Source organism: Trichechus manatus, unplaced genomic scaffold (genome assembly GCF_000243295.1).
Source record: "Trichechus manatus latirostris isolate Lorelei unplaced genomic scaffold, TriManLat1.0 scaffold00001, whole genome shotgun sequence".
NCBI lineage: Eukaryota > Metazoa > Chordata > Mammalia > Sirenia > Trichechidae > Trichechus > Trichechus manatus.
Window position 1 is genome coordinate 12,075,099 of NW_004443937.1, and position 19,648 is coordinate 12,094,746.

The 19,648-nt window shown below is 43.1% G+C and overlaps 1 protein-coding gene across 1 annotated transcript in view; it reads left to right on the forward strand.

The window, feature by feature from the left end:
* The window catches only part of SYN2 (synapsin II), a 162,780-nt gene that overhangs the window by 103,417 nt on the left and 39,715 nt on the right, over positions 1 to 19,648 (forward strand). The window contains exons 2-4 of the mRNA XM_023739727.1: positions 13,338 to 13,395; positions 14,550 to 14,641; positions 16,840 to 16,996. Of these exons, the coding sequence (XP_023595495.1) occupies positions 13,338 to 13,395; positions 14,550 to 14,641; positions 16,840 to 16,996 (307 nt within the window). The remainder of the gene's footprint in view (positions 1 to 13,337; positions 13,396 to 14,549; positions 14,642 to 16,839; positions 16,997 to 19,648) is intronic.

Sequence of the window (19,648 nt, forward strand, 5' to 3'; positions counted from 1 at the left end):
TGTAGTGCTTTTCTTTGCGGTGCTGAGGTTTTCTTTGTTCTTCTTACTCTCTTGTGCTGAGTTACTTTTGTTTGTGGATTTTTTTTATTTCTTTTGTTTTTGTAGGTTTTGTTTTTGCTGAGACTTTATGTTTTTCCTCTTTTTTTTTTTATGAGTATGTCTGTTAACTTTCTTTGTTGTTACCATGAATTTTACCCTTATCTTTCTGAGTTTGAAGCAGTCTACCATTACTTGGTATCACCTTTCCTTCCTCTCCATTCCAAGGCTGTAATCTTTATGGAAGCAAACTGCCACATCTTTCTCTTGCAGAGCAGCTGTTGGGTTCGAACCACCAACCTTTCAGTTGACAGCTAAGTGCCTGACCACTGCACCACCAGGGCTCTTTCTATCCAGATCCACTCTGGGTATAGAGTATCGGATTGAGAGATCCCACAGCTTTCCATCTTATGGCCTTGGGCCACTTTTCCTCTTTAAGCCTCAGTGTCTTTGTCTATAAAAATGAGGGGATAGCATCTAAGGCCCGTGTCTCCATTCAGACCTGAGTAGTGATTCCGTGTTGCTAAACTTGATGCATCTGGGAACCTGTAGAATGTGTGTTTCTGGACAATGCCAGTTTTCTTCCCTGCCTGCCAAAATTCAGTTGTTAGTGCCTGTTCTGGTGAATAAGAGCTCCCCCTGAATTGGTGCCAGTTGGAAAACTGTAGAATGGAATGTGCCACCTGGGTTTGGATTTGGAAATCCAAAGTGTTGTTGCCTTGAAGTACAAGGATGTTTCTGCCGAGCCATGGTGATAAGTAGGCAAGTAATACCAGCCATGGCAGTTTGCCCTTGGACGAAGAAAAGAGGGTCAAGTCTCCTTTGCTAATGAGAATGGAATGTGGGTAGAGCTCATTTCTTATTTCCTTCCAGCAATTTGCTGTATAAACCATGTGCTGGTGATGCAGAATTGATGCATCAATAAAGTGATTTAAAAACAACAACAAATAAATATATAAAACTTCCTTGTGCAAATAGTTAAGCGCTTGACTCCTAGCCGAAAGGTTGGTGGTTCGAACCCACCGAGAAGCACCTAGGAAGACAGGCCTGGCTATCTGCTTCAGAAAGGTCACAGCCTTGAAAACCCTATGGAGCAGTTCTACTCTGCAACACATGGGGTTGCCATGAGTCGGAATTGACTTGACAGCAACTAATAACATGCTTCTATACAACATCAACAACATGCTTCTATAATGCTTAGCTGTTCACATTCCTTATTTCGCGAGCACACTGAATGGAGATCAGAGCCTCAGTTTCCACATCCTGTCATATCCACTTAGGGATCTCTGCTGAATACCAAAGGAGCCCTGATGGTGCAGTGGTTAAGTGCTGGGCCGCTAACCGAAAAGTCAGTGGTTCAAACCCACCAGCCGCTCCACCTGAGAAAGATGTGGCGGTCTGCTTGTGTAAAGATTTACTGCCTCGGAAACCCTATGGGGCAGTTCTACTTTGTTCTGTAGGGTGGCTATGAGTCTGAATTGACTCCACAGCAACAGGTTTATGGGTTGAATACCAACGTTCTTTGATTTTTTAAAGAGTTCTCTTTCTTGCTGTAGGAGGCAGCATGGTAGAATGGAAAGGGAATGTGCTCTGCCTCAAACTAAGTGTTTAACTTTGAATTAGTCAAGTATTTCCTCTCTCTGGGCCTCCGTTTCCTCATAAGTAAAATAAGTAAAATGGCCCTAAGCAAAATTTTCTCTCCCAGAAGGCTAAGGGAATATTATGTTGTTGTTAATTTCTCATAATATGACGATAACATGTACAGTATATTTCAATAAGATGTATAGATGTTTCAATAACTGTTGTGGCCAAAGTTCAACGTTCAGGAGGAGGATGGTGTCATCACACGCTGGAGTAAATGACCATATTCCTGTCTACATTTATAAATACCTGGTCAGCATTCTAACAATGAACCCATTTTATTGAAATGTTCTCCAAAGGACACACAAAGGACATTGTTAACTCAGGATTTCTACATAAAAAAAAGTGGGAGAAGAGGAGCTAACGTGTGGCTAGGTATTGTGCTAGATACTTTACTCACCCCATTTATTCATACAACAAATGTTATTGATCACCTAACAAGTGGTAGGCATTATAACATGGGATAGATTCACAGCGACCACCACAGCCAGGTGCCTCCTCTCATGGAGCTTGTAGTTTGGTTGGGGAGATAGATAGCAAACAGTCAAGGAAATTTCAAAATAGAATAACGTCTATGAAGATAATATACAGAGAATGACTGGGAAGAGAGGGGACTACTTCAACTCCGGTCAGCAGGGAAGCTGTCACCGAGAGGGGAATGTTAGAGCTGAGACGCTAGTGTTGAGAGGAAGCAGGATGTGCAGAGAAGATCTGGGGGGAGATGTATCAGGCAGCAAGCGCAAAAGCCAGAAAGGCGCCGCTATGTGTAGCGTGTTTGAGGAATATATTGAAGGCAGAGTCATTTAATCCTAGCAAACTTTAGAAATAGGTATTATCTTCTGTATGAAGATGCAGAGAGGTAAAAGAGCCCAGGTTCAGATAATAAGTGAAGGACCTGAGATTTTAACCCAGGTGAGCCTGGCTCTAAAAGTCATACTCTTTCCACTGTGCTATTCCTCAGTTGCTTAAAATGCAATGTTTCTGAGCTGGCCTGAATTGCTTGTTTCTCTGTAACCTGATGCTGAAGATACTCTTTCTTCCTTTTGAGCCAGGGAGCATATATCCAGCTGAAAGGTGTAAATGGCTATTTGTTAATCAGCATTTGATGAACATACAGTATTGTGTATTCTTGTGTGACACTCTTTTATGTATTAGGGTTCCTTGTTCTGAAAAGTTCCAGGTGGGCAGGTGTCCTCTCTGCCAGGGCTTTATTAGAGTGTGCTTTGTATACGGCAGTTGTGAGTGTAAGGGTGAACATTTGGGAACCAGGAAGGAAGTATAAGATATACTACATACCCTCAGTGGGCTTCTGATACAGTAGGGAGGAGACATATCCATGAAGAATCAGCTGATGGTACTAGGCTGTGTCTATCTAAAGTGATAAGTGAATGGGTTTCAGACTAGGCTTTCAGAGGTAGGAGAAACCACTGCAGGTGGGGAGGACAGGGAAGATTTCATAAGGGAGGCAGAACTTGTTTTAGACCTTGAAGAATGGGGAGGGAATGATTTCTAAGTGGACAAAGGCACAGGGGCAGCAGTTTTACATGAGGTAGTTGGGGAACTGAGTGGTAGATGGAGTGGGATAGGGCTCCTGCATATGTTTGTATAGGTTGTTCATTGCACAGGGCATCTGACTAAGTCGACAAGTGGCAGCTGAAATCCAGCCCTGCATTCTGCTCGCCCAGCAAGTGCCTAGGTGCAGGGGTGTGTCCATCCAAAGCAAGGGGAGCCTTTTTCTCATCCACACAAAGACCTGCAGCAGACCTGCAGTGGGGAGATAGTGGGAGACAAGTTTTAAATAGAAGGCTGGGGCCAGATCATGGAGGACATTTCCTCATGTGTAGACTGTTACGGAAGAATGGAAGTGCAGCTTTGATGGTAGTGGTGACTGTGGGTATAATTTGTCACACTATATGCTGGAGGTAAACCTGGAGTTTTGTCAATGCTAGGAACCCTATTTATCTAGCATAAAATAAATCCATGTCTTTTGAAAACTGTATTTGTCTGCTTTTTCTCCAAAGCAAACTTTATAACTGACCCACTTTGCTTCAATATCAAATCAGCTTGGTTTAATTTTATAAGCTGGTCATGGAAAAAGAATCTGTCCCATGACTCCAAAGCATTCTGTTCTCTAGCTCCACTATAATTACAGACAAATGCGTCTAATCTTCCCATCATGTTTTCTCCTGAGTTACAGGATTTTTTTTTCTTCTATTTTTCTGTATTTGATAATCTTGTTATCTTGTGATACTGCATCATTTAATTATTCCCTTAAATAGAGATCTTCAGAAAATCTGCCAGAAAAACTGATTTGCTGTTCCCAACTTAAGTCACAGCTGGGGTGTTTACTCAGAAATTGATTATTTTCAGAGCTTTGAGATTGCTGCTTTTCTTAAGGGGTCTCATCTGCCACCTAAGGCTGTTGATTTGTCCACCTGCAGATCACTTGAGGAAATTTCATAAACTACTCTGGAGAAGGACTAAGTTAGTATCCTCGAGAGTTCTTCAAGTCCAGGACTCTATCAGATTGAGCATGGTTGCCCTTCTGATAAGAAAACAAAAACAAAAACCATTGCTGTTGAGTTGATTCTGACTCATAGTGACCCTATAGGACAGAGTAGAACTGCCTTAAAGGGTTTCCAAAGAGCAGCTGGTGGATTTGAACTGCTAATCTTTCGTTTACAGCCTGAGCTCTTAACCACTGCACCACCAGGGCCCTTCTGATATTAACCTCCATATGTCTAGCTGTATTCAACTCAATAGCTGTGAATATTTCCTAAGCATCTACTATGTGCTGAACAAGAGTACAGATGTTGGGAACAGAAAGATGAATAGAGCACAGTCCCCATCTAAAGAAGCATATAATCTCTAAACTTGATCATCAAAAGAGCTGGAATTTAATTTTACTCGCTCTGCCACCTTTAAGCAAGACACTTAGTCTATCTGGGCCCCATTTTCCAGTAAAATCAATAGCATTTAGATAATGTTCCCATAAACGATGAAATATTGTGAAGATTAATTTGAATTGTCTGTGGATGAGTGGCCTTGTATGTAGTCGCTCAGTGTTCTCTTTCCCTTCCCCTTCCCACAATGTGTCCCCTTTGGATCTTTACCTTTATAGACTGAAGATGACTCATTATTTTAACTTTTCATTTTGTTCTTTGTTTTTCTCTGAACCATTTCTACTTTCATCATGGCATTTGAGTTTAGATGAATGGGCCTGATACCCTGTTTCACAAATATGAAAAGTACTATGGCTTGTATAAGATGAGATCAGAGAGAGAAAAATCCTCTAGGTTTGATTTCCAATAAACTTTCTGATGATAACCACCATTTTTTTCACCTTTCTTTCTCTTGGGTTTTTTTTTCTTTTTTTTTTTGTTTTTGGTCTATGACAGTTCACAGGACTGATGTCTTAAGGGAACAGTTTTCTGTCATTCCAGGTTTCTTCACTGGATTCTAGTTGAGCATGCCAGTTCCTGATCCTCTGATAAGATTATTTCCCCTGAATGTGTTTTCTTACACTTACTCACATTAAAACTCATCTGCCACTTTTCTGCCCACATCCACACCTTCTTTCAGTTTATCCCTAATCGACTCAGCATTTTAATCCCTGGAAGAGCTGAATGCCATCTGCAAACTTGGCAGTTTCCCCATGCTCTCTCCTCCAGATCATTTATGTGAATGTTAACTAAGACACCATGCAGTCTTGCTGTCCATCAGAGAAGTACTGTAGTTGTAGAGCATTTGATTTAACAACTTAATCACTGAATTAATAATATCAGGGACCAGCCACAGAACTTTGCCTTGATCCAGAAGAGTGCTCATTTCTTTGTTTCTTATTCCTAAACAGTTGTCCATGACAAATTTCTCCATGTACTGAATGAAAATCTTATGGTTCTTGAGTTAGATAACAAGTCCAAATTTGGGCAAAGAACCTGTTCACCAGTGCAAAGCTGTACTTGACCATTTTAGCTCTCACTTATGTCTCTGTTCTAGAATGTCTATAGTGGGAGGCCTATCCCACTATCACCTCATTAAATCCTATTTTTTATTATCTCTGACACTTCCCAGCTAGCTTCCAAGTTCCCAGACCTAATCAATCAAGTGATTGATTGAGCTGCCAGGCCAGTGCTATGCGATAGCTATTGCTTTGCGAAGTGCCAGTAAAATAGCAAATTCTGAAGTCTAGTTACTGTACCAGCTTTCCAGATGATTTCCTGGAGCCCTGGTTTGCTCCCTCCAGTCTCCTCCACATGCCAGACAAAGTGGTCTCTCAGATCCTAGTTGTATCTAACTATGTCACTTCTCTGCTTAAAATCTTTTAGAGCATTTTTGGAGACAGTTGGGAAAATTTGAATATAGACTCACTAAAGATAATAATAATAAAAATTATTGTTATTTTGTTAGGTGAGATAATGGCACGGTGCTTATATTTTAAAAGCCATTACCTGGACGTGACACTTAAATATTTACAGGAGTAATGACATGATGTTTGATATTTGCTTCAAAATACTCTATACTCTCAACAACACAAACAGGGAAGGTAATCAATGAATTAAGATTGGCAAAATGTTGATACTTATTGAGGAAAAATTTTTCCATTAAAAAAAAAAAATCTTTTAGAGGCCAGTCATTGAGTATCAGAGCCCTGAGTTCTCACTCAAGCCTCTGACTTTCCACTCACCTTTCAATTCTGCTTCCTCCTCCTGTGTTGTAAGTTCCTACTCATTCTTTAAGACTCAACTCTGCCTCTGTGGAGCCTTCCTAGACTTGTCCAGGCAAACAGAACTGCTGTTTTCTTTGGGTTCCCGTAGCTCATACATCTGCTACAGCGTATACGCTGTATTACAATGAGTTATTTATGTTTCTGTCTCTCCACTAACCTGTGAGATCCGTGAAGGTAGAGGAAAGTTATTTTTTACTATACATATTTCTATGCTATATGAATCATTTGTTGTTGATACCTTGTATGTATCTTTAAATATTTATTTTTTTAAGGAAAAGATTGAAAGGTCACAATGAGAACCCTAGTTATAAATCTTAGAGTTTGAATGGATCCTAGCGATTACTCAGATAGTTATCAGTCTCTTTTTCTAGACTCTGCTTTCTATACTTGGCAACTACTAATGCATTTTTAAATCCCCAGCACCTACCATTGTGTGCTCAGTAAATTTTTGCTGAATTTACTGACAAACTGTGGCCTTTCTTTCTGCAGGCTGCAAAAAGCCAGATTTCCAGCTTGCGGTGTGTGTGAATGCACACTTTTAGAAGGGACACTTAGTCTCTCCTCATGGTTTGTCAGAGCAGCAAATAAGCACCTGGAGGGGTCTCTTTTAGTCAGTGGAGTTGGTGGCTATTCCGCTGGCTCTGGGTGATGAGCTGGCGCTACAGTGAATCTGCAGCACTCATCCTGCCAGTGGGTGGCAGTAGGTACTCACAAACCGTTTTCAAGACAGGCAGGCGTGATTTTACCCTTGGAGTGTAAGGTATAGGAAATAGGAATCTCCTCTTATTTCTAGTTTGTTTTCTCACTTCTTAAAGTCTTGAGATTCTTGGCTGAAAGAACAAGCCCTAAGTTAGATATAGTGAGAACCAGAAACTAGGCACCTTACCAGAGATAAATGTCTAGACCAGACAGTGCTAGGCATTTACTAGGTACTGAACTGATTTCTAGAAACCCTGGTGGTGTAGTGGTTAAGAGCTACAGCTGCTAACCAAAATGTTGGCAGTTCACATCCAACAGGTGCTTCTTGGAACCTCTATGCGGCAGTTCTACTCTGTCCTATAGGGTCGCTGTAAGTTGGAATTGACTCAACAGCAATGGATTTGGTTTTTTTGGGAACTGATTTCTGGAGCTCTAAGAAGGCAGGTCACTATGAGTTGGAATCGACTGGACGGCAGCTGGTTTTGTTTTTTTTTTGGAAGAAGGCGTGTAGTGCAGACAGTTAACGAGCTCAGTTAGAGGTTGGAGGTTCTAGTGCATCCAGAAGCATCTTGGAAGAAAGGCCAGGTGATCTACTTCCAAAAAACCAGCCACTGAAAACACTGTGGAGCATAGTTCTGCTCTTACACACGTAGGGTCACCATGAGTAAGAAACAACTTGACGCAACTGGTTTGGTTTTTGGTTTTGGTAAGCAGCCTTCTGCTCCCTAAGTACCTTCTGGTGCCTCCAAATATACCCTTAGTGCTTCCATCTCCTAGGCTGAGGTTTTGATCCTTGTGTAAATCTCAGTCACCTAGGGAGGATTTATACTCCAGGCTGTTTTCAGGTCCTTTAGCTCCAGTGTAGATGAAGGAAATTGAGAACAGATTTTCATGTGGGGTAAGAACATGACCACCCTGGGTTTTGCACATAGGAGAAGAGATAAGATGGCTGGACCTGCAGGACAGACTTTGTCCACTAAGCTTGAAGGTAGCTTCTTCTGGTTTCCTACATAGCACTTCTAACATCTCCAGTTAATAAGCAAGCCATGATTGTGAATCTACTAAGGACACCACTCAGTGAGGGATTTGGAAATTTATAAATACATTGACTATATTTTTACAAGCTTTAGCTCAGAGAGTATAATGTAACAGCAGGACATAATCAATATTTAAAGTCCAAAATGTTCTGCAAAATTCAGTGTTCACATATGGCATCGTCCTTGTTCTCAAGCATTTTTACATAATCTGGTGGTCCCGGGTTGGGGAGGATGGTGTCAGAGATTTTTAGACAGTGTGACATTGAAAGGTGGTATCCAGTGATGGTGCTACGAGCCAAAAATGCAAAGACAATAAATGTGATAGAAGTTCAAAAGAGGAAGAAGCCGTGTCAGCTGTGGCAATAGTAAAAAGCATAATACCTGGCAAATAAGTGTTTGTTGCATCTTGCTAACAATACTTCTTATTTGCATAGCATTTCAGAGTTTTCAGAACACTTTCATGTCAGTTACTCTCATATGATTTCATTAAGTCTTCACAACAACCTATGAGCCTGGTATTAAATAGGTGAAACAATTAGAAGAGTATTTAGCACATAGTTAGTGGTTGCTGTTATTAAAATTATTATTATCCCTATTGTATACATGAGGAAACTGAAGCACAGAGAGATGGGTACTTGCCCAGAGTCACACAATTGAGAAGTGGTAGAACTAGGCCTGAACTCAGCTCCCCTGGATCCTATTCTAGAGCTCTTTCTTCATTATCCTGTGCATAAAAGAGGGGGACTTAAGCTGGGCTTGCCTGGGTTGAGCCAGGTTTTGAGGTGGCATTAGAGAAGTCTCTTAAATCCTGCTCCTCAGCCTTACAAGCCCTAATTTGCAGGTGGGTGGGAATTAATGAAGGTGTTCACTGCCTTGACTTGGAAGAGTTAAATCTGGAAGCCTTTAGTCATTTTAGCAATAAAGGGAGATGGTTCATTACCTGGTCCATCAAGGAAGCTGCAAGCAATTAAACTCACATAGATCCTCAGCTGCTAGGCTTGTTAAGAAAGTGTTACAATAGGGGGAAATTGACAACACAGGCATCATAGATATTTTTAGTCTGTGTTTCAAGGATGTACATCTTGGGTCCTATTTAGGATTGAGCAACAAGGGGATGAATTTGGAGTAATTTGACAAGAGTGCTGATCAGAAAGTCCTTACTGAACACCTTCTCTGCATCCAGCTCATGGAAGCAGCTGTGGGGAAAACTAAAGGAGGTGAAGTAATTTCCCCAAACTTTCAGACACCAGTGAGAGGGGTGTTGTCATTTTCTTATTTGGGGGGCAGTTTGGCAATATCAGTAAAAACTGTCAATGTATCTGCAATGAGGTATTTATCCTATGGCTAGATTGTTAAATGTAAGCCATTGTAGCACTGTTTGTAATAGAAAACAAAACACTGGAAATCTAAATGTTCACCAATAAAATATTGGTTAAATTATTGCATACTGTTGAAATAGAATTTTGTGCAACTGTTAAAAAGAAAGAAGGCCTAGCAACATGTGTGGAAAATATATCACTACAATGTATTTTTAAGTGCAAAAAATACATATATATCAAGTTCAAAAAATAAGTTTATCTAGTATGTTGCCATACATTTTCCCCACAGTGCAAAGGTATGCCTGAACCTGATAATGAGGAGCATGTATGACAGGGAGAGAATGGGGAAGGAGAAAGTTTTATTTTTAATTTTGTTCCTTTAAATACTTTTGAAGAAAGATTGATTGGTTTAACCATATGGCATACTACTTTTTAAAAATTTAAGTCATTTGCCTAAGGTCACACAGCCAGGAAAGGATAGAGCTAAGGGGTATGTACCCCATACTGAGATTCCAGAGCCCATACTCTGGATTCTGGCACACTGCCTCCCACGAGTGCTCTCTTATAGTTGGGAAGTATTTCTTTGACTTGCTTGTAAGTTACAAATATTTTTCATGGAAATACCTGGAACCAGAATGTCTAAGAGCCAAGAGCTGCGAGAATGTGTTCATTCTCCAGAAGAGGGCTCTGTGCCCCATCTGCCTTCCATCTTGGCTCTTTTTCTATAAAACTGCAGCTCAGCCAAGAGGGGTCAGTGACCCGGGGCCAGGAAACACAAAGATTTCCAACAGGACAAATTACCTTAAGGAAAAGGCATTAGGATAATTAGAGAAGTGGGGGTGGGGGGAAAGCATGAAAACAGTTTCATTAGCCAAGTTGGTCAGTGGGCAGGTGCAGGAAGTGGCAGATAAACTCAGCCAGGATCTATAAATATACTTGAAATTCAGTGTTCAAAGCCCACAAAATAAAATGGGTGAATTAGACAACTTGGCAGCATGTTAGCATCTAGATGTAAGCTCTGAGCTCTAGGCTTAAGGCCTATGAACTTTTCTGTGATTTGGGCATAGCATTTATCTGATTTAAGTCTCAGTTTCCCCCAGTCAAATGGACAGCACTGTCTGTCCTAGCTACTTCACAGAGTGGTGAGAAACAGAGCAAGGAATGTGCTTTAAAAATGCAGAGCATCCTACAGAATGGGAGGTTATTATTAATATCTGTGAGACTTACCTCACAGTAGGAGAGCTGTTTTGAGCTAGGAAGATGGGAGAAGGAAGCACTGGAAAAGCATTGCTGGTGAGAAGGTAGACACACCTCTCCAAAGCAAGAAAGCACTTGGAATCTCTAGGCAAAGATTCATGGAGCTGAAAGGGACCTTATGAGTCGTTTACTCCAGTTCCTCCTTTTTATGTTTGTGGACAGAGATCTACAGAGTCCAAGATCTGCAGAGCAGTGATAATGCCGAAGTGTAAACTCCTTTATTTAAACTGTAAACAAGACAGTAATAGCCAGAAGGATGGGAAATGCTATAGCCCCTCTGCCCAAAGAGCTTGCCTGAGCTGAGAATGGTGATCAGGGTCCCAAAACAAGCTTATGAGGCTTAGTAGGGAATTGGGGCAGAGGTAGGGGATGGACTTCAGTGATCCAGTTCCAGGAGGGCTGAGTACCTCTGAGGAGCAATTTGAGGGTGGCTAGGGACTTGGGTAGGACAAATGACAACTTCCTGGAACAGGCTGTTCCAGAACCCGGAGAGGAAAGGAAATAGCCTGGCCTCGTCTTGGGTAGTTGACAGGAACTAGGGTAGGAAGTATTTGCAGTGGGACTAGTGCTTACAACATCATTAAGTCCCTTTTGGATGGGAGAGGGAAAATTAAAAAATTTGGAAAACCAACATAGCACACATGGCAAGTCAGTTTTCTCAGTGGTGGAAGTGAGGATGGAGAGAATGAATCGTGGAGGGAAACAGTGTTATGCGGTGTGAGGGGCATTGGACTCAGAGTCCTACAGACTTGGGTGTGAGAACTGGCTCTATCACTAACTTGCTGTATGACCTTGAATATGCCATTTTGCTCCTGAATCTTGGTTTCCTTATCTCTAAAATGAAGACCTTTCTCCCTACCTTTTAAGTTGTTGTGATGATTAAATGAGATGCTCTTAAAAGCAACTAGCACACGATTCCTAGAATATGATATCCAGTAAATATTATTTTATTCTTACTGTTTTATTTATTGTTATTATTTTGGGGAGAGACTACCAGAAAACCTCTAGTGAAATGTGCCAATTTGAAATTCCAAGCACAGGAAAAGCAAACCCAACCTAGCTAACAAGTATAGTGTAGAAAGGCCCTTGATACAAATGAAGAACCAGCCTAAATTAGCAGATAAGAAAATTGTATAGCGGGGTGGGTTAGTGGCAAAGTCGGAGTGAATATAAAAATCAACATGGTTGTTTAAAAGGGGCTATAAAGCCATTAATGCATTAATGTGAGGTTCCTCTAGACCCGTGACAAACTAGGAAGATAAGAAGTACGTGTAACTCAGCTCAACTTATTTTCTTGACTGCTTGGAAATACAGGATAAATTTTTTGTTCATTTGTAGTAGCTTTACTCAGCACACCCCCTTCTCCTTTTTTCTTATGGTACAATTATCCTCCTCTCATTCACAGCTTGTCCCTTAATCCTTATTTTGTTGGATATGTTTGCCTTTTAAATTACAAACTGCTTCAAATCCTTTTTGGAAGTATGGGTGTGAAGAGTTTCTTTAAAAACTGAAATTCCAAGGGTGGAAACCAACTAGAAAATCAGAGTGTAACACAGGGTCAGCGAAGTAAGGAAACCATAGAGATTTGTAAGATTGGCCTAGTCCTTACCAAGAATAGCATTAGCAATAATCTACTTCTAGATTACGTTTGTAACCAGCAGACCAGGGATGTTACCATAAAATCACAAAACCTGAGCATGAAAGGGCCCTTTGGATTACCTAAAAGCCAACCAAACCAAACCCATTGCTGTCAAGTCAATTCCGATTCATAGTAACACTATAGGACAGAGTAGAACTGCCCCACAGGGATTCCTAGGCTGTACTCTTTACAGGAGCAGATTGCCAGGTCTTTTCTGCTGTGAAGCTGCTAGTGGGCTTGAACCACCGACCTTTTGGTTAGCAGCCAAGAGCTTAACCACTGCACCACCAGGGCTCCTTCCGGATTACTTTCTTTTATGACCATTGGGATATACCGTTGCCCACCAACATCTTCTGCCTATCAGGTTCATTGAGAAGCTTTCCTACTGACAGTGCATGCTGCCACAAGGCAGGGGCCTTAATGACTCTTTGAAACCAAAAAAATGGGTGTGTGCCACAAATTACTATTTCTATAGGGTGTTGTATGAGGTATGTGCATTTCTGGTAGGAAAAATAGAAATTTTGAAACAAATTTTTTGGGATACATATGTCCCAGTGGACTTGAGGGGCTCTTGGAGAAGGGCAGAATTAGTGGGACACGGTATGTCCCTCTGGACTCTAAGGGTAGGCTTGTGGGAGGGGGTGAGAAGAAAATCCATACTACCTACTAAAAATTCAACAACATTCAATGATTCAGCATGCTTCCATTAATGAAAATACATGGTATCAACAAAAAATTCAAAGCAGAAAATAATTGGGTCTTAAAAGGGATTTATAGATGGGTAAATTGAGGCTAAAAGAGAGGAAGTGGCTTACTTGAGGTCTCATGGTGATGGAACCAGAGTTACAGTCAGAACCTAGGTCTCTTGAATCTCATCCTGCGGTTCTGCCTGCTGTAGGCCTCTTCTTTGTGACAATTAACTTTCTGACCTTAAACACCTGGACAAAACTAATTTGTGTGGGTTTTTTTCCTTTCTCCAGGGCCAAGTGCTTTCGGGGCAAAAAAGTCCTTGGAGATTATGATATCAAAGTGGAACAGGTAATCAGCCTGAAGCCCAGAGTTGCGTTTGCATCATCACTGTTCCCTTTTGGCATCCCAGAGTGAACCATCTAGTTATGCTGAGGGGAGTACAGTGTCCATCCCTGGGTTCTGGGCCATCCATCTCCTCTCCCCCACCCTTTCCCCAGTGCTTTTCTCACCACCTGTGACCTATGGTTCTGAAAGCTGCATCAGTTAATTTCCCCAGTTCCTTGTCATGGTGGAGAGGCCAGGATGTGGCTTTTAGGGCCCTCTTGTAATGCAGGGCTCCCAGGCTGAGGAAGACCTTAGAGGATGTCTTGTTAGGACACTGGTCACCCCTCCAGATTGTTGGTGTGGCAAGCTGGGTAGACAAAGGTCAGCCACTCAGGTGTGCTGCCTCCGGTGATGCCTAACCTGGGTCCTGGGCTGATTCAGGGGGAGCTTAGAAAAGAACTCCTCCTTGTTTTAGTGCAGTGAAGTCCTGAAAGAGTAAGGTGACCCATTTTTTGTCTTCCTCTATCCCTTGCTTCATGATAAATAGTCATGTCCATTTGAGGGGGCAGAGGAGAGGGTATTCAGTTTAAACAATGCATGTATTTTCCTTACAAAGTGTGTTATGATTTACAAAGTACTTTCCTGCCCACATCACATTCAGTTCTTAAAACAACTTGCCAGATAGGTGAGGTTGATAAGAATTATCCCTGTTATATAGACAGGGGAAGCTGAAACCCAGAGGGGACAAGTAATTTGCCTGATGTCTTATTGCAGCTAGTTGGGGGCTGAACTAAAACTCAGTTCCCTAAACTAAGACCTAGTACATTTATGTTGAAACTGACAAAGGGGGCGTTTGCCCCCTGAGTACTCTTGCTCTGTAGAGAGGCAGCACAAAGCACGCTGCCTGAGTCTTGCTCTTGTCTCTGCCAACGATGTGTTTCTTGTCCAGAAAAGTCACTTGACTGCTCTGAGGCTCAGTTTTCTCCTTTGGTAAATGGAGATAATTTATTTCTGCCCTACCTGCCTCAAGAGTTGCTATGAGAATTAGATGAGATGAGTATGTGAAAGTGCTTTGAAAACTGTAAATAAATGTTTGGTGGTGGGAATGCTGCTGCTGTTATATGGAGGACTTGGCAAAGTCAGGATTGTGGGCTTACTCCCCTACTGTTATTTTCTAGGCAGAATTTTCAGAGCTCAACCTGGTGGCCCATGCAGATGGGACCTATGCTGTGGATATGCAGGTGCTCCGGAATGGCACAAAGGTAGTCCGGTAAGGTCCTTTCTGTCCTCAAGGTCACTGTCACTATCTCCAGAGTTACCACTTCCAGCTTGAGGAGGCAGTTTCAAAGTCAGAAAATGGAGTGGGATAGCAGCGCTATGGATGGTGTAGAGGACTCCATGAGGTGTGCTGAGTGGAAGTGGTAGAAGACAGAGAAAACCAGCTCCCGCCCTCAGGGAGCTCTTAGTCCAGTGGCAGAGAGAGACAACCTTAAGCTTCACAGACTCAGAGCTCCCTTAGAGGCAAATTAATTCCTGCCAGAGAGGTGCTGGGACCCCTGCCCTACTCAGCCAGTGCAGCTCTGTGCTTTTATCTCTGCATAAATTTCTCCTGGAAAACAGGGTTCCATTGCTTTCAAAAAAAAAAAAAAAAATTGAAAACCTCTGACCTAGTTCAACCTCCCCTTACAGTTGATTTGCTCAGATTCAACCAGTGAGTTTATAGCAGAGCCCTGTGTTCTGTGTGAGCTCTCCTGACTCCCATCCCTGTATATCCCTTACCCCTGGGAACTCAGAAGTCTGATAGGAAAGCCTAGGGTTGGAAGGGACATTGTAGATGGAAGAGAATTAGCAATTATTGGGCACTTATATATCAGATGTTGTGCTGGGTGCCTTACAGCCGTGATCAAATTTAATGCAATTTTGTGAGGGAGGTGATGAGAATTCAAGGTGAGGGAAAAAGGTTTTCATAGTATAATTCTTCCCAGGAGCTCAGCATAGCTTCAGGTGTTCAGACATCAGAGTCCAGGAAGAGTCTTCTCTACCTCACCCCTGTCCCCACCTCAATCTGTAGTACTTTGAGGCTTCCAGGGTCTGACAGGAAATAGGTCAGTGGCAGGAAAGGTAGGATTTGGTGGTGTTTGGGACCTAACAACAAGAAATCTGAACTCACCCATCCTCTGGTGGAAGGCAGAAGAAGAGATGTCCCTTCAGGTGGGGAGTGAGCACAGGGAGGTCTTCCGAGAGAGAATGGATAGGCTCATCCAACTTCAGGTAGAGTGAGTCATGGGGCTGCAGGCACACAAGCAGGTGGTGACAAAAAAGGTCCAGTAGCAGGACTCCTGGAGGGATCTGGCAAGAATAAGGCAGGCCCTTCCGAGTATCAGCATAGGAACTCAGAAGTTGGCCACAGTCTATACAAATTCTATTAACTGAGATACAAGGTTGGAATTTGCTCTCAGGAATACAGCTGCAGCCAACCTCCTAAAACTGAGGCACAAGGAGGTCAGAGTAGCCACAGCAGATACCATGATGACTCAATGCTAAGTCCCCTGAATGACTGTGGAGGGCTCCTGCACCCCCCCTCTAAAAGGCCAACCTGTTAGCCTGGGGGTTGGGACTGGGGCTTTAGGTGGGGTTGGATGGGTGCCTGGGCACATGATGTGAAACCACTGAGCCCTAGCACTTTGGGGGCAGATGCTGCCACAGAACTGCCTCTTTGGGAAGGTGGGGTTCCACTCAAGGCAGGGCACAAAGACAGGAGCCCTGGTCCTATGGAGCAGCTGCGAGGAGCTTTGCTGGCTAGAGGTGAAATGCAGGGAGCTTTCCCATGCATGGGAACATTCTGTACTCTGAGCGCTTCCTGTAGCCGTTACTCAACCTCAGTTCTGCAAAAAATATTTGTACCCCTCCCTTCCATTGGGAAGTCTGGCATCTGTCCTCAGCCAGCCTGGCCCTTGCTCTCCTGGGGGCTGATGATGGCATTCCCTATTTTAAGGAGAAGTGTTAAGAACTAAGAACAGGACACTGAGATCAGCGATCTCCCCGTGGCTGTATGGTGACGTCAGCCAAGAGCATTGACTTGAAAATCTGCTGGAACCTACTTTGAGTACCAACTCTGGTGCCACAAGGAGCCTCAGGTTCTCATACTGCCCCATGAAGACAGGGAACATTCTTTTTCACTTAAAGTGTGAGAGTCTAAAAGTGTTTCTTTCTTCTTCAGGGTACTTGTACCCTAGAAAAAGACACTGCTTAACCCAGAGGAATGAGGGAATTTTAGAATCTATTCCTCAGATCTTGGGAAACTGCCTACTGGCCATAAAACCCCATTTCCCAGTCAATAAAGGAATAATAACAATAAAATGAGGGGCATAGACTACGTGTCTGTCTTGGGCTTTGGAAGTGGGAGGCAAGATGATGGTTGGCCTGAGGTACTGGTTAATGGCAAGCCTGCCTCTGCATTCTTACCAGGTCCTTCCGGCCAGACTTTGTGCTCATCCGGCAGCATGCATTCGGCATGGCGGAGAATGAAGACTTCCGCCATCTGATCATTGGCATGCAGTATGCAGGCCTCCCCAGCATCAACTCGCTGGAATCCATTTACAACTTCTGTGATAAGCCGTGGGTGGTGAGTGAGTGCCCCCTTCCCAGGTAAAAGGGTGAAATCCAGGCCCTTCTGTCTCCTAATCTCCCAGGAGGGATCACTCCCAGGAGGGATCCAGACGCAGTAGGTGCCAGCTGAGGATCTGAGAGGAGCTTCAGCTGGGAAACGGGGTAGGGCACAATATCACAGTAGCACATTATTACATGTCATGAGCTGGGTGACCTTTGCTGCAGAGTGGACCTTTGGCCTCACCACAAAGTTGTACAAAGATTCTGTAAAGAAGCCCTTACAGATCTGTGGGCTCTGCTCTTGTCTGTGGAATGCAACATAAAAATGCCCATTTCTTGTCTCTTAGAATGGTCTAACTATTGGAAAGGCCTGAGGCTATTAGGGATCAAGAGAATGGTCCAGCTCAGAGCAGTGTTAGTGACAGAGTGTCCTACCACCTGTTTCAACAACCTTAAAATGAGATTTATCCATGTACATGTGAATCAGACACTTAATGAGCTGGAAATGCCCATAGAGATCATCAAATCCCACTCCCTCATGGTAGAAAAGTGAAAATTAAAGAAGGAAAGAAGTATAAAACCACTTACTATATGGTGCCAAATTCTGAGATTTTCCTACATTAATTTCCTTTAATCCTCACAATAACCTTACAAGGACGGTACTGTTTTCATTATTACCACTTTTTGCAGAAACGTGAGACCCAAAAAGGGTTAAATAACTTGCTAAAGTTACAGAGCCAGAATTTCTCTAGATCATACTGCCTCTCATCTGGAATGGGTTACTGTGTAAGGAAAAAGCTGGTCTGGTTTTCACTTCCTTGGCCAGTCTGGAAATCTGGAAGAACAGTGGGACTTTTACACAGAGAGAAAGAGTCGGGGTAGTGGATAGTGACCCATGATGGCTACTAGGCACTCTGACCTCCCCTCTGACAGCTGAGGGGATCCAGCTCCTCTCACTCTGCTGCTCCAGGCTAGCCCTCTCCTGAGGAAACATCTTTCCCTAATCACATCATCTTCTTGTTTTGCAAAAGTCACATTTCAGCTGTCATACCCACAGGCTTGTCAAGGTTCCATGAAGCTCCAGGACCCCAAGTCTCTCCACCCCTCAAGGCCTGGAGGCAGTGTTTTTTAAACAAATGGATCCATCAACTCTGCTCTTGATCTTTTTTTTCCGCCCCCCACACCTGAATAGCTTTCCTGTTCTCTTGGAAGCCAGGGAGACCTTACAGTGTGAGAGAAAGACCAGTGACCAAGGAATCAGAAGATCTGGTTGCTGCTCTGTGGTTAAGGAGGGAGGCTTGGGTTCCAGAGCTCAATGTGTTCAGCCTTTCCCTCTGCATGGCCCGAGGCACCTGAAATCCTAAGAGTTCTGCAGGAACAAGGCTAAAAGAGTTGTGTGATTTGAGTGTGTTACTAATCATAGAGCACGTGTGAGGCCTTTACCAAGTTTCTTTTCTGAGGACCTCCCCTTTCTCAATCACATGGCCGTACCTCCTGCACATATTGCCGCCACTCCCCACTCCCCCGCCAGTACCTGTTAGAATTTGGATCCCTCATAGCCGTGAGGGTTATTCTACTACTATCAGCTTTTTCTGGGTGATTTCACTGCTTATCAGCCCTATGACTAAACCTCTCAGTGCCGCAGTTTCTTTGTCTGTAGATTGGGAATAGTAGTAGTACTTGCCACTCTGCCAGACCTTCAGAGCCTGCTGTCAGTGCTAGGGGATTGTAACATCAGCCTGGATGTTAGGACTGTAACATCAGCCTGGATGTTACAGTCCCCTAGTATTTGGGATCTTAAAGAAACAAGTTCCCTGCTCTCTATTCCTAAACTGTGCCAGAGGCCAGAGGGGAGGACTGAGGAGACCTGTGCCCCTACTGGTACCTGGGGTCTGATGAGGGTTCACGCTCTTGCCCATTCACAGTCCCAGCATATTGCCTTCAGCACTGCATGAAAACAGCAGGACTCTCTGGCCAGACACCAAGTTCTCCCTTCAGTTTCACTAAGCAGCTGACACACGAATATCATTTTTACGTATTGTTCTCTGCCCGTTAATGGGTGGGCCGTTGTGGTGACTGTGAAGGGAGGGTCCCTCTGAGGTAATGACTTTGGCTCATGTTTTCTAAATGTCTTTACTGTGGCTGTTCATGGTGTGAGGAGAGGTTTCAGTTGGACTGGAAAAGGCTCTACTTTGCATCACTGTAGCTCAGATCTTTGAGATTAGCCAGGGTGGGCACACTAGGGATTTCAGAAGCAGAAGTGAGCCTGTCAATGGAAGCAGCATTCCAGAGAAAGCAAGAATGCTACCACCCCTTATTGCTACAAATGGATCTGAAATTCTTGTCACTCTTTATGGGTCTTTTGGTGACCATCAGGGTTGAATTAAAGCATTTTATTTCCAGGAGGGGTAAGGACAATATATTACTCAAACTGATCTTGAAATCCTATTTCTTTCAAGAAAGTCTTTCCTGATTCACTGGATAAGTGGTTATAATGAACCTATCTTCCTCCTCATTGCCCATACCACTCCAGCTCCCAAATTCATTCTTCTGTCTATGCATAGAGGAAATAGCCTTTATCAGATACCACATTTATTTAATCAGTGACTGTGTGCCTGTTACTTATATTTTAAGTTTCCAGGGAGACAGGCATTGTGTCTATCCAGTA